The 14,262-nt window shown below is 49.3% G+C and overlaps 5 protein-coding genes across 5 annotated transcripts; all 5 read right to left on the minus strand.

Annotated features, from left to right (window-relative positions):
* Positions 1 to 3,992: 3,992 nt before the first annotated feature.
* Positions 3,993 to 4,926, minus strand: NECHADRAFT_83166 (uncharacterized protein; the record flags this gene model as incomplete). Its single annotated transcript, XM_003044515.1, has 2 exons — positions 3,993 to 4,518; positions 4,565 to 4,926. 2 exons carry the CDS (start codon positions 4,924 to 4,926, stop codon positions 3,993 to 3,995), a joined length of 888 nt encoding a protein of 295 aa, XP_003044561.1.
* A 732-nt stretch (positions 4,927 to 5,658) lies between these two features.
* On the minus strand, positions 5,659 to 6,350 carry NECHADRAFT_6725 (uncharacterized protein; the record flags this gene model as incomplete). The annotated part of the gene is made up of 2 exons (XM_003044516.1): positions 5,659 to 6,152; positions 6,212 to 6,350. Coding segments are annotated over 2 exons (633 nt in total), but the record flags the coding sequence as incomplete, so codon positions are not given.
* Positions 6,351 to 8,345: 1,995 nt separating this feature from the next.
* Positions 8,346 to 9,299, minus strand: NECHADRAFT_83168 (uncharacterized protein; the record flags this gene model as incomplete). Its single annotated transcript, XM_003044517.1, has 4 exons — positions 8,346 to 8,608; positions 8,659 to 8,728; positions 8,759 to 8,900; positions 8,977 to 9,299. 4 exons carry the CDS (start codon positions 9,297 to 9,299, stop codon positions 8,346 to 8,348), a joined length of 798 nt encoding a protein of 265 aa, XP_003044563.1.
* A 1,024-nt stretch (positions 9,300 to 10,323) lies between these two features.
* On the minus strand, positions 10,324 to 11,289 carry NECHADRAFT_45781 (uncharacterized protein; the record flags this gene model as incomplete). Its single annotated transcript, XM_003044518.1, has 1 exon — positions 10,324 to 11,289. The coding sequence occupies one exon, from the start codon at positions 11,287 to 11,289 to the stop codon at positions 10,324 to 10,326; it is 966 nt and encodes a 321-aa protein (XP_003044564.1).
* A 1,238-nt stretch (positions 11,290 to 12,527) lies between these two features.
* NECHADRAFT_45915 (uncharacterized protein) lies at positions 12,528 to 13,846 on the minus strand (the record flags this gene model as incomplete). The annotated part of the gene is made up of 2 exons (XM_003044519.1): positions 12,528 to 13,105; positions 13,156 to 13,846. 2 exons carry the CDS (start codon positions 13,844 to 13,846, stop codon positions 12,528 to 12,530), a joined length of 1,269 nt encoding a protein of 422 aa, XP_003044565.1.
* Between the last annotated feature and the right edge of the window lie 416 nt (positions 13,847 to 14,262).

Genomic DNA, 14,262 nt, shown 5'->3' on the forward strand with positions numbered 1-14,262 from the left:
TAGAAGTGGGTTTTTGGTGGTCTATACCGTCTCTCGTGGCCATTGACTTCAGCCTGTGATCCTCTCTTGAGGACAGCAACTCCTCATCTGCACAGAAAGCGTCCATCCAGTCACGGCTCTGGGTCTTTTCCCGCCAGGAAGCGTCATGGCCATCCTTTGTTTTCACCTCGGATGTTGAAGAAGAAGAACTCATGAGACAAGAATCATCATCATCTTTGGACCATAACGTCAAAGCCAACCAATCCAACTCGTGCTCAGGGTGAAGGGAAAGACTTTTCGGAAATACTGCTAGGTTCTTTCGGATAGAAACTCTGATGATTGTCATGATGAAGGTGGCTATGAGTTGGCCCACTGATGCAGACCAATGCATGCCTCGCAAGCCAACAAATTGCAGCACAAAACCAGAAACGGCAAGGAAAGCCGCGAGTGAGGTCGTAATCTCATGGCCGGTTGTACCCAAAAAAAGTAGTGGGTTGCCATTCTGATTTGGCTCTTGGCTTTTGTTCTTACCGAGGGTTCCGTCGAACATTGAGCCAACCTTTGCAGCCTGCCAGTTTTCGCTTCGACTGGAGGTTGTGATAACCTCTTGATGCTTTGCCGGCGTGATGGCGAAGGAACTGAATGTTTGGTCATTGACTGTGCCGGACTTTTGCAACCAAATAAGCTGACAAGTCCGGCCCCTGGGGCGATATTTGGTCTCATCCGTACTTTTCTCAACCATGTTGCCGCAGACAAATACTCCTGAAACCAAGAGAATGGTTCCAACGATCGTACAAGGAAAAGCGTAGTTTTCGACCTGTTCGCCGTCTTTACGCCAGCGCAGTGTCGGAAAGTAGGTGATGAAACTAAAGTAAACGATGACTCCCAGCTGAAGAATGACGCCAACCGCAGCGAGAGCTTGAAGCGTGGAGTGATGAAAATGTTTACCGACATTGAGTGTTAGGTTCGGGGTGTGTGTGCTTGTATTGCGGAAGATGAGAGTTCTTTTGTCATTGGGAAGAGAATGCTCCTGGGATTGTGTGCTCGGTTCTGATTGCATGCCTGATCGAGATTGCGTGGATGAATGGGTATTTAGATGGGGGCTCTGGCTACCGTCTATGTGTACTGCGATGAAATCGTCTTCTTGTGTCGTATGAATAGGCTCGCCAGTCGACTCGGGAACAGAGACGTGGACAGGTTGCTTTCGTACAGATTTGTAGTCATTTGCATCCAATCTCTCTTGCTCAAGTTCTAAGATTCATTAGTGACCAGACCATGACTTGAATGCGGACGACAAAGCGGACCAATGTCGAAGTACTTCTCCGAGTCTTGTTCAAGGTTCATTACACATAGGTCACGCTGGCCCACCGAGCTCGCTTGGTTAACTGCGCTGCCTTGTTGTTTGTCGTTGGGTTCTTCTGGAAAAAAGAATGATGAACTCTCGTATAGGCCCTTTACCCATGACTCGTACGATTTGCTGGCCACTCCAGAGCTCGCAGACTTCGCCTGAAGTCGAAGACATCAACTCAGCCTCGGCGACTGCGCGACTTTCCCTTGCTCTTCCGATAATAGCTTTCAAAATTGGAGGCCCACTAACGCGGATTGCGCTCACAATGATGGTGATGATACCGAGGGGTGCCATTGCGAGAAGGATGTTATCAGCCCATCCTGTCGCCTGGCTGAGGAACTGAGTTGTAACTCGCTCACCAAAGAGAGCGAGGAGTCTATCGCGAGTGTTGTCAGTACAAAACCCATCATAGTACATGAAGGGAACAATTAGGAACGCACGGGCCCAAGTCAGAGAACAGATTGTTTGCAAAGTCTTCACCAGGGCCGGCCACAGCCTGGGCAAAGAGAGATGCGCCAATGAGAAGTCTAATGAGCTTCAGGGAGGTCATTGCGGCAGTTTCCGCTGTAATCAGGCATCTGTTGTCGCTGGTGTTAGAGGAGAGAGGAGCTTGTAGACAGGTTTGCAGAGTGGGTGTTTTCGAGTTTCAACCTTTTGGGGGCAGGCCTTAATTTGTACCTGAACCTCCGCGCCAGGTGTCTCTGCTACTGCAGGTAGGCGGAAACAGCGCATTTTCTGTATGCTGTAAGCACACATTGAGCATGTAGGAGGGTGGCTCCCTAATTTAATTGGGTTAGATGTGATCAGGCTGGTGGCTGAGCTGTCCAGGATGAGGGTTGAAATTGGCGCTGTGGCTCTAAGTCCCGTTGCCAAGGGAGTATTGCGAGTGCTTTTGGGGCCGTTTTTAAAGTGACCGCACTCTGAAAAGAGGATATAGAGTCACGTCCTATGAAGAAGTCTCAAATAGCTGTTGACTGGCGTATAGAGCTTCAAGCATGGATGGCAAGCACCCCGTATCTGGGATACCAAGCTTCAAAGGCGGGGCTGGGCCTTCTCGGAGCCTGATTTCAATTGCTGAGATATGCATGGGTGATATCGGTAGTCGAGTAACACGAAGCCACTCGAGTGGGTTTTGTTTCAGCGGCTGGCTGGCGTGGAGAAGACGCAATATGGTAGACCAATGTGAACAAGGAATAGCCGCCACCTTTTCATGGGGGTCAACTTGAAAAACGACTTTTCCAACCAACCAACTCACATTCAGCAGACGACCTGATGGCATGGTATATTTGTAATACACACACTTCGGAATCTATAGCCTTGTTTGGACTGCTGGCTTTGTTGGGTCCTGGAACGAGCCGTCGCCCCGTCCACATTTTACTGTGGTTAGTCCAACTCGCGTTTCTTGATACCTCGATCTCTCGCATTTATCCAGGGAAGAAAATACGTGGAGTCGACACCGTTCCAGCCAGACATAGCCGAACACCTACCACCTCCTACACCAGAGCTGACACTCGTATGTTGATTAACGCAATCCCGGGGCGCGACAACTTTGTCTCAGGGATGTTCAAATGCAGATACCAGGTTCATCCTAAACCCATACATGACTCATACCAGACTCCTACTGAGCTGATACTGGGCTAATACTAGGCTAATACTAGGACCAACTGGTAGCTAACTACATAGGCCACAGCTGATCTGGATCACGTAGGCGAGGCCCTGGCCCTCGCAAGTGTGAAAATGCTGTGGATCCCCTGCCGGTATCAGAAGCTCGGTCTACCGTTAGACGACCAGCTCCCCTCCCTCGAGTGACACCTATATGAGTTCGCGCGTCTGTGCCCCATGGATAGGGCTACCGCGATAGGTGACGAGTACTCTTCTGCAGCATCGCTTCAGCTTGTCTGAGGTATCCATCGATGGGAGTCTTGCTGACACTGAACAACCCAACTGTTTCTGCGAGGAGGAAACTAATTCGCGAACTCACACCGAGCGCACGAGATAAGCTACTATTCAACAAGCATCTCTCGCAAGTATATTATCCAAAGACATCCATGGAATAACCCCTCTGGATCAGCTCTTACTTACACGTTGGCTGGGAAGCACCTTTCTGCGGCCGCTGCGAAAACAGCAACGCCGTGACCATGGGGCAACTTTGAGCAGATGGTTTCCCAGAAACCTTCTACAGGTATGACTCTACCCAGACTACCTTCGCGATGCCTGAACTGGCAAAGAATCTCTTGAAACCCCTGGGGTTAATGGCTTGACGTCCTATTATCTTCACGCATCGACCCATGACCGCCTTCATTGTTTCTCGGATTGCTCGCCTACTTTCACTCACGCCCGTGGCGACTTGCCGACTCTCAGAACGAGTCGAAAAGTCTTCCTTATGCCGAGCTTTAGTCCTCACACGATCCTGTTACGCTACTTTTCCATACCTCTAGGGAGGCAGATACCTACCCACATCGAGACCGCGATTGAACGTCTTGTTCCCAGACAAGGGGGAAAGGGTTTGTCATCTTCAACGACAAGTGGACGAGCCCATGTGGACAATGGCAATTAAGACGCGGTTCTTGGGCTCAATAGCAGATCGCCCTATAATTAATTATGATTTAAGAAGTCTGAGGAAGCTATTCTTCGTGCTCTACCTCCCCATGTATCTGCCCCGACCCTACAAGACTCGCGTGATCACTGCAGCTGCAATCATGTGCATGGAACCTCCACCCATTTTGTTCCAGGCATTGGGTGACGACGGCTCCATCTGAGCTCCGTGTCCAGTCCAGTCGGGGTATTTGGCTGTATCCACCCACCGTGAGCTGGGACCGACCAACGGCTCGTTATCCCATCCCAGTTGGTTTGCCATTGTTTGTGCCCTTTCGTAAATCCACTCTCCTTCCCACTCGTCAAGTGCCGAGGCGTCTGTAGAAGCAATCAGGTCAGGCTGTGGACCTAAAGCAGCCTCCTCGCGTTCCTCCAAGAACATGATAAAGTCGATTGCCGTCTTCAGATTGGTTCGAACGCCTTTCGTACCGCCGATGGTAACGGTTTCAGCCCGATCAGCGATTGAGTCGAATGAAATGGGTGCGCTCAGCCCTTCTTGTTCGCCGGTGAGGATAATCAGGATAGACATAGTAGCAACACGAGATACAAGGCCACAAGTATAATAACTTTGACCTGGGATCACGATAGCCATGGCCCTAAATAGTGGTCTGGTCGGTGGCAAGGATGACTTTGGCCACGAACTGGCCACGTTCGATGTCGGAACGATAGAGGCGGAACCATTTGCGGTACAGGTAGTTATGGATAACCATGAGAAGCAGCCCACTCAGGCCTCTCTTTTCTGCATCGCCAGTGAGAAGATAGACAGGAACTGTCTTGTTCCGAAAATCGAGGGCTTGTAACCGGTCGAGTTGCGAGAAAGACTTCATGAGAAACCCCGCGCGGAGCTGGCAATACAGTTCCTCCCGATGACGCTGCTCCAGATGCCCACGGACATGGTGCAGAATCTCGTGGCGGTGCAGCTGGACTTCTGCTCCAATCACAGCATAGACGCCATGGCGAACTTCGTATGGCGCGAGCCAATGCTTGTGCTCTGGTGTAGACATGGCGAATGAGGAAGGAATCTTGAGCAGGTGGGTTGTTTGGGAGAGAGATGAATAAATGTGTAGAGCGAATAAGGACTTATTTTATGTGGCAACGAAAACTCTGTAAAATGGGCCCTTAGAGAAAAGACTCAGTGCGCGCAGTTCTAATCTACTTTCTCAATGACATACTTGTCACACATATAATCAAAAAGCACACAGAGACAGATGGCAATATCAAAACCCAATACTGTATAACACCGTAAACCTAAGATAAATTTAAGCTTCTATAGCCATAAAAACACAATAGTGGAAAGATGAGGCTCGCAGTGCAGGATGCCACCTTTCCTTTTCCTAAGCAGTGCGCGGTTTAAAAGCATTTAGTCGGAGATAACGCTTAGGGGCTAGTCGAGAAAGGATTCGACTGTCTGAGTGAAGGCATCATTAATCCATGCGTCTCTTGAAGAGAAGTTTAACGACAGACAATCTCAAAGAACAATGTGGAACGTCTACTCGAAGTGTAGGTTAGGTAGTGATGACGCCTGACGGTCATTTCTCAACTAAGTTTATGCTGGCAGCGTCAAGGCCTGCAAGTCACTATCACGTGGAAAGGTTACAACGACGACAATTCTGGCCCATGAATATTGTTTTGTCCTCCTCAACGCGGTAGAATGAGCACCATCGCTTCCCTATATGTTGTGCGCCGCGAGTAAAAAATTAGTCCATCCACTCAGTAATATGATAACTGCGAACCCCATATCTGAGCAACAGAATCGCTACACTAGCTGCAGCATGATGTTCCTCGGCGTCCATCTCATCCGGGGGCCCAGAGATTATCGAGGGTTGGAAGACGCTGATCAGCCTGGGTGTTGTCATCTTGTTGATTTCAGAATGAATTGCAAATCCCCGGATGATATCAAGTATCCAAAGCAAGAGTTGGCGATTGTATGGCGGCATCGGCGTAATGAGATCTGTTGCTACCTTTAACGCCTCAGCAGATTCCCCACCGGTCAGTTCTCGGTCGACAAACGGTGTCAGCCCGTCTATGAATCCAGCATAGCAATTGTAGGGAACGATAGGTTCGGGAAGACTCTTCAGGTATCGTAGAAAGATTCCGGCTGCGTCGTGGACAGTATATCCGTCCCAAACGAGACTCCTGCCATATTCTAGGGAAGAGTCAAATTTTTGTTGTAGTTTGCTTATTCGTACGGGATTTCCGGGGGTAGCAAAGATTTCTTCAACGTATAGGCCTATATTGAAAGCACTGTTAACAGACAGGGTCGCATCATTGTTCCAGGGTGAGACTGACCTTTCACTTTCAAGAAAGCGCCTGCTTTAGCAATAACAACCGGTACGTATCCGTAGATTCTCCTCACACCATCTCTATCCTGTAGAGTAGTGGGGGATTTTACACAATTGATGCTATCTGCTAGTGTAACACCAAAGATGGCAAGTGGAGGCTCTGGATCTGGCAGAAGTTCAGGACCAAATGATCGGGGGTCTCTGAAAAGGCCTTTTAGGCGGTCTCGTCGAGATGGCCTCACGAGACTTGACGATGGTGGGATCTCTATCTGTATGACATGAGGAGCAGAAGGTGAAAAGTCGTAGTGTTCCTTATTCGTGATATCGCTGGCGTAGATGGGGATTGCCTGGATGCCGATATGGGAGACTTCGGAGAGACTAACGCCAGACAACATAGACCAGTATGCCGTTCTCCCGGCTGAGCTGACGATGGAAAAAGCATCCGAGTTGTCTTTTGCGACAACCCGATAAGCTCTCGAGCTCATGAGTATTTCTTCAAAAGCGAATCCGTGAGGGCTGCGTTGCCACTCTGGTTGCTTGTTGGTGGAGATGGGATCTGGTGCCTCTCCTTGGTGATCGGTTTCGCTGATACTGAGTCGGTGAAACCGGGTGTCTATCGTGTCTTGAGGCTCTTCTGGTCCATTGCCTGCCTCCAACGCAACCAGGCGTTGTTTGAGAGTCAGGTCGCGCAACAGCATCTGTTCTACTAAGTCACAGAGCTTATCAACGCGACTTTCGGCATCATCTTGGCTTTGGCTAGAAAAGAAGCATTAATAAACCGTTCACATGGTAGTCAAGTAGGTAGAAGAGCTTGCCAGGTCAATATTGTGAGCATCAGCGTCAATGACGACTTGTGGGACTCGAGCCGGACAAGTATGGCCTTGATATCCTTCTCCTTGCTCGCCCAACGCAATCTATCAAGAATCTCCATATTGGAGTCATTCTGCAAGGCCGCTGCAAAGGTATCGAGTTCAGAGAATGTCTTGACACAAGCCGCCAGCGTGGCAACTACCTGCTCGACCATGATGAGAGATGTTCGCGATCGAGCAGCACGCTGTGTTCCGACGATGAATAGTTGAAGCGTCACCAGAACATTTCGAATATCGTCAACCTCTGACTTGATTCGACTGCATTCTTCGGGCGCGTGACGAGCTTTATCGATGACTTTGGCGAGTATTTTTGAAATTTGCGCGGCTGCTGTGAGAAGGCCGACGACGCTGGCCGCTGTGCTCAAAGGGTCTGCCATACTCCACCTTGAACTAGATTATGCACTCATTCATTCGCAAAACCGGCTAAAGGAAGGACACGCATTGCAGGATGAGATGTTTGAAGATGCGATCCGCGACTGGAGCTGAAGGATGTGATGTGATGAGGGATTACGTGAGGGGTAAATGCTCAGCTGAAATATGTCACCAGTGGCGCAGCCTGCAGGAGAAACCACTCATTCCGTTGGAGTGGTCAGGCTGAAAATGCCCTTTCCGCCCAAACCTGCTTAGCGACGTTTATGCAAGGAAGTAGATGGACGATACAATATCCTGTTGTTTTCTAAAGCAACCAGCAAACGCTAACTAGCTACATTAGCTAACTAGGCGTTCTAGCAACCCCTCTCCCTCCTACGACAACGCAGATGAGAGCTTAATGGTCATGACGCTCCTTGGCACGAACAACAACGACCAGGTTCAAATTGTTCTGCAGCTCGCCGCCGAGCAGATCAGCATAGGCAGGGGTGTGAAGTTAAACTTGCAACCTCGCCAGTCGCTTCTGGGATGACGATCTCGAGGTAGAAGAGGTCCTCCTCGTCCTCGTCAGCGACATCAATGCTGTCTAAGGTGGCGAGAGGATACAGCTCGTTAGTGATGGTTTTGCAGAGTCTCTTTCGACACAGCCGTGGCTCGGCGACGCTGGTCGGACAATGTGCACAACTTAGGAATCCTATCACATAATCATGACCCATTAATTCCCGCTATGCTCTTTATCGCTATCTAATAGGTGAAAGTGCAATCTCACTAGCACTCCAGATGAGCTTATCAACCTTCAAGTTAAGAGAATGATAACACTATGGATGCCAATACCCTCACCACCGAAACTCTATGTTAATATAACTGCATAACGAATATCACCACCGATGTCATGGGGCACTATCATTCCTTCAACAAACGGAGCTGCCTTTGAGCAAGAACCTGCTTCCCGAGCGCATAACGAGTCGCTTCTTCTGGTGCATTCTCGCTCCAGAGGCGAAATTCAAAATTGGCCTCGGTGTGAGTATACTCAACCCGGGCCTTATAGAACTTGGCTTCCGGCGGTGCAAACGCGTTATTGCGATGGGAGAAGTTGCCTCTGGCCGGGTGAGATGACGGATCCTGACTTTCCGTCACGGTCACGTTGAAGAAGAAGGTCTTGATGGCTTTGGAGAATCAGTGCCCGTGGAAAGACAAGGGAGTATTCTGTACTGACTAGCGGTGATAGTTTCGCGGATGGTGTCATGATCATAGTCAATGACGCAGAACATGTGCGGCTGAGTAGTCTGTACAAGGCGGTTGAAGCCAGAACTCACAGCCTTCAGGACGTTAAGGACCTGTGGGGAACTCGGAGTACCAAAGGCTTCAAGAATACTATGCGCGACCGCAAGGTTGATCTTGTCTTCTCCTTCACTGACCTGGGAGCTATGAGTCACAGGATTCAGGTTTTCGACCAGCCTAGGGGAGAACATCCAGTTAGATTGACCTATCCAGGGCAAGATGACGTAGCGTCTGCATTGGGATGTGATCTTACCATCTCGAAACTCGTCGAGTATAGTCAAGTACCTTGGATCGGTAGGACATTCTCTTGAGCTTTGAGGCCATGGAGTCATCCATTGGCAAGTCCCGATCCCTGATCTTGTCCTGAACCCCGTCTTCGATTCTGGTTAGCTCCCAAGCCACCCAGGAGGTGATGCTTTTAATGCGGGTATCGAGCTCAGGCCTCATGTTGGCCGGCACCATGGGGATGTTGTGGATGTAAAGGATATTGGTGAGGTCTACGTCACTGGGACTTGAGTAGTCAAGCTCTGGTATAGCACCAGGCTGAGAACCGAACTGGGGGCCTCCTGGCCTCATTTTAGTGATAATAGTGGGATTCAAAGATTTGGTGGAGAGGTGAAATGAGGAAGTGTTGCAGAATTTGTTGAATGGGCTTATGCTATATAGATCGGATTGCTCGAACTCCAAGGTTCGACGCCCGTTGATAAGGCGGTCTCGATTCAACCATCTTCCCCTCATCCTGCCCAGTCCCTCACGCTATTCTACGCCAGCCAGCTATAGTAGCCGCCCTTCTAATCTTTAGTTCGATCCCATGAGATCCAGATCGAAGAGATTCGCGTGCTAGTGCCTGAAATAGATTATCCTGCATGAACTAACTTTTAGAATATTTAATAATTCGTTAGCGCAGAGTCTAGACTCGGAATGAAAAGGGAACCGCAGTTGCTTAATTAGACAACAAGTTCATGTAGTCCGCGCCAGTTGAGGTACCTATACCGAACGTGCAGCACCTCTCACACAACCTACCTTCTCAAAAATCAACCTTGCATTCTGGAAGATTTCAGCCTTCTTTAACCTAAAGTCTAGACTTTTAAGTGAAAAGGGAACGGCAGTGATCGGTGGAAGAGCCTGGATTCCGGTCTATCTAAGATAGTTTGAGAGACTAGCGTTTGGGACCATTCTAGGAAACGCCACAGGTGCAAAGGCTACATTGAGATTCCTTTAGCCCCAGGTCCGTTGCAGCCTCCGATACACCGCCCCTGCTCTCGGTCGCTGGGACAAGGCGCGAGGTTGGATCTGATGGCTCTCTGATCAGGCGTGGCGCAGGGGTGGTCACGGGCCGGAATGAACGCGGTTGACATGGAGTCAAGCGGTCTGCTGAATTAGTTCACCTTAGGATGAGGACGCCATCGTTGATCTTGGTAGTGCGATGAACGGGTGAATACAAAGTGAATATGAGTTGAGCAACGAAGTTCTTTTCAAATGAGTAAGACGTCGAAGACTGTATAACCGATTGGCTGGCTCGGCCTTCATAAATCTTCTTCTAATAGCCCTGCTAGAAACAAAATTGTCTAACCAATTCGGACCATACGATGCCCCTCACTCAAACACTTCCCTCAAACTTGTAAGGAAGCGCGTACGTGCACCGCGCGTTTTCTCTGCACCATCCATGGAAGACGATGATATCTCCAGCCTCGTTGCTCGTCATGCCTCCAGGAGCCTTGAGGCCAAAATCGGGCGCTTCAATCAGAGACTCCTCTGCTCGCGTGTACGGACCCGTTAGGCTCTTGGAGTAGGCATAGTTGACGTCGTACTCGGGGTCGGTGAATAGGTGCGTGCTGAAGAAGAGGATGTATACGCCATTCTTGAGCTTGACGATGTTGGGTGCCTCAACAAGGGGGCCATCCAGTTCTCCAATGCGATCGAGGATTTGTGTGGGTTCGCCGACGAGCGTCTTGGCGTCGTCTTGAATCTCCTGGATAAGGATGGGTGTACCACCCTTAGGACCGCTCGCATCTCCCTCGTACTTGAAGATGACATAGTTCTTGCCAGAGTCGGGATCCTTGAAGCCAGACGCGTCAATAACGCCGTGGTATCCCTCCGGGGCGCAGATCAAAGGCTTTTCATCATGCTTATATGGGCCGACGGGGTCTTCGGAGCGGGCAACGCCGATACAAAACTGGCCATCGCTCTGGCGTCTTCCAGAGAAGTAAATAATGTATTCCTTATCGTTGAGGCGTCGAATATCGGGCGCCCAAAAGTTCTCACCGTTCGTCCAGCCGTTTTCTGGGAGGATATCGTAATCCTTTACTGACCACTCTCCCTCTAGGAGATCGCTGGTTGTTGCGACCTGAAGGTTTCTACCGTTGCCTTCGGTGGCAACGGCGACCCAGGAGCCATCTTCGATTTGAATAATGGAGGGATCGGGAAAATCGAGGTTGACGCTGGGCGCAAGATCCCCTTCGTGCTCGACGACCAACTTGAAGGGTGATCGAGGGAGACATGCTGCACCGAATGCCGAATTCACGGCAGCACCGAGAAAGGTCCAAAAAATCGCCCGAGACGCCATTTTCGTGATTGATAGAAATGAACTGGAGAAGTTGGCAGTAAAAAGTCCCACATAGTCTACTACGTAGTAGGGCATTCAAGATTTTATACCATGACGTTCCCCCATAGCCTCATCCTGCAATCCTACGTGGCTTAGCGCCCAGGTACCAAGCCGATGCAGTCAGCAAACAAGCGAGACCTCTATTAGGGGCCATCAAGCGCGGAGAGAATCTGATTGGACGAGAAACGATCGACATTGCGACTGGCAGGGCTGAGCCGTGGATCCATCATGTCATCTCACGGACCAGCGTTTCATGAGGGGAGCATTGAAATGGCGTATGCTTAAACAGGTTTGATCATGCGCCGAAATTAGGTGATCCTTGCCGATCTGACAGGGAATGAGATTAAGCCTCGGCGACTTTTCCCCAGTTAGTGAATTGTTTAATTTGGATCACGATCAGCGGCGGGTGCCAGGGTTTGATTCGATCTCTATTTCTGGATGGGCTAATCTGAGGTGAGAAAAGGATCGACAACTCCGCTCATCGGGGCAAATCTGGCGGTGTTTGAGACAGTTGATGGGACTCGACTGCGAAATGCCGGTATTATATGGGCGAGTGACACTTGGCCGATGAGCTTGGTAATAACTTCGCTATTAGTCCAGGAGAGTACCACAACACATGCCTATAGTTACTTCATCGACTATGACCTAGCGGCTCTCAAGCACGTATCATAAAAACATGTTTGGGCCTGTAGAGCTTACCCTGTAGCCCAAGGTGTCCTTTTGCTGGTCAGATCTCTATATCTTTTTCTACGCCTCTGTTGATGAATTAATAATTTGAAGACGAATACGGCGAGATAAGGACTGTGCTTAAAGAATATGTATCCTGGTAGCTTGATCTCTGAAGGATCTCTCAAGTGGGGCCGTTTTACCAGGAAGCTTGGGATCATGTTTCGTAATAACTTTGAATTATGATCGCTCAACTTTCTATAAACAAGTTATGAGCCAAAGTATATCAATGGTTCAATTGAATTAGAATGTCACGAGAGAATACTACGATAAAAAGAGGCATATTTGAAGGCACGCCTGGAGCTTGGTCTTCTTTTCACAACGGCTCAAAGCGTCCTGTCTGAACTGTGACTGGCTGCTTGCGATAGCCCCGAGCTTGCAGGAGACGTGGACGGTGATGCCCTTATAATTGAAATAAAAGATACTGAAAGAAGTTAAAGATAGCCCAAATCTGTACAGAAACCGGCTACCGATTACATAGTCGAGTCTGGGAATGTCTGCTGCACAAACGATTCCACATCCTCCCACAACACCTCAGGGTACTCCAAGGCCAGAAAATGTCCACCGCGCTCATGCGCCTTGTAAAAGACCAAGTTCCCAACCTCTTTAGCCCAAGACTCTGGCACTCCAGAATTGTCATAGGGGAACCGGCTGTATCCCATAGGTTTTTCGATACGAGGCGCTACAGCAGGTTCGGGATATAAAGAATAAGAAGTCTCGCGGTAGGCGTAGAAGCTTCGTGAGATGGTTTGAGTGAGATGATATGTTGAGATGTGCGTGAGGATCTGGTCCAGTGACAAAGTTCTTGATGGGTCGGTCCATGCGAGAAATTTCTCTCCGATCCAAGCCAAGAGACCGACGGGATTGTGACTCAAGACGAAGCCAAGCGTTGCTGGCCGGGTGCCTTGCTCCAGAGCGTAAGCTTGCTTTGTGTTGACGAATTCTTGTGATCGAGCCAAGACTTGCCGATCTTGGGGTGTAAGTGATGTGTCGTTCTGAGGGTCTGGCACACTCGGTGGCTGAACACTGGGAATAAAGTTGAGGTGCACCGCTGATGTTGTTAGTCAACTGGACTACTTTTGATTTGAAAATAACTCTTACCTTTGCAACTGGATGATGATAAAGCGAGGGTTTGGGCAACGAAAGATCCAATGTCACCTCCTTGAGCCACATAACCCTTGCCAAATCCAAGACCCTGAAGCAGAGTGTCCATCACGGCAGATGTATTGGCAATGCCCCAATTTGAGTCGATAGGCGGACCATTTGAAAAAGTGAATCCGGGGAGTGATGGAGCGATCAAGTGATATGGACTAGACTCTGGATCGTATCGTGACTTGACAATGTCGAATATGTCCATGAACTCGAGGAAACTGCCTGGCCAGCCGTGGAAGAAGGCAATGGGGATGGCGTCCGTCTTCTTGGAGAAGATAGCCATGAAGTGAATTTGTAGTTCCGTGGTGTCGATAGTGATATTGGTCATGAAATGAGGATGTCGGTTGGTGCTCGCTTCAACATCTTTCCATGAAAACTTGTCGCGCCAATGCTGCAGAGCCGTGCTCATCCATTCGTGGTCCACACCAAATCGACGGTCGGTCTGCGAGTTCTCCCAAGTGATTTGAAAATCTCTCTGATGAGAAATTTCTTTTTCGAAGCTTTTGACCACTCTCCGCGGGATGCTGAGTTGTGTTGGTTGGACGGCGATAGTAACGCTTAGAGGAAGCTGACCCCATGGCGCTTGACCACCAAGACAGGGGACGGCAAGACAGACAAGAAGAGCTGCAATTGACTTCATTTCTACCATGATTGATGATTTGATCTGATTGAGCTTCTAAATACATCATCGCTTTATATACATGCGAAATGCTAGCAAAAGCAGAAGTGTCCGAAAACTTGCCGCGAAAAAGTTTCCGAAGGAAGGGATCATCTAATTAAGAGGATTCACGCGCCAAGACATAAAGACTCCGGAAGGATCATCCATGGCCTTGGAAGGAACCATTAACCTGGAGATGCAGGCATTTTAGGGAAGGGATCTGTTGCACCCTGATAGGTATGGATGATACTCCCAGCTCGCTAAGCATTGAGCATGTCCTTAGTCGTTTTGAGCTCTAGCTTTGTTAGCCCACCAATGCTAGATGTGCTCGATTTTTAGTTTCTAGTTACTAGAGATATTCAAGCCAGGGTGCAAATGACACCGTGACTACCTGCATC

Source organism: Fusarium vanettenii (genome assembly GCF_000151355.1).
Source record: "Fusarium vanettenii 77-13-4 chromosome 7 genomic scaffold NECHAsca_22_chr7_11_0, whole genome shotgun sequence".
NCBI classification, from domain to species: Eukaryota; Fungi; Ascomycota; class Sordariomycetes; order Hypocreales; family Nectriaceae; genus Fusarium; species Fusarium vanettenii.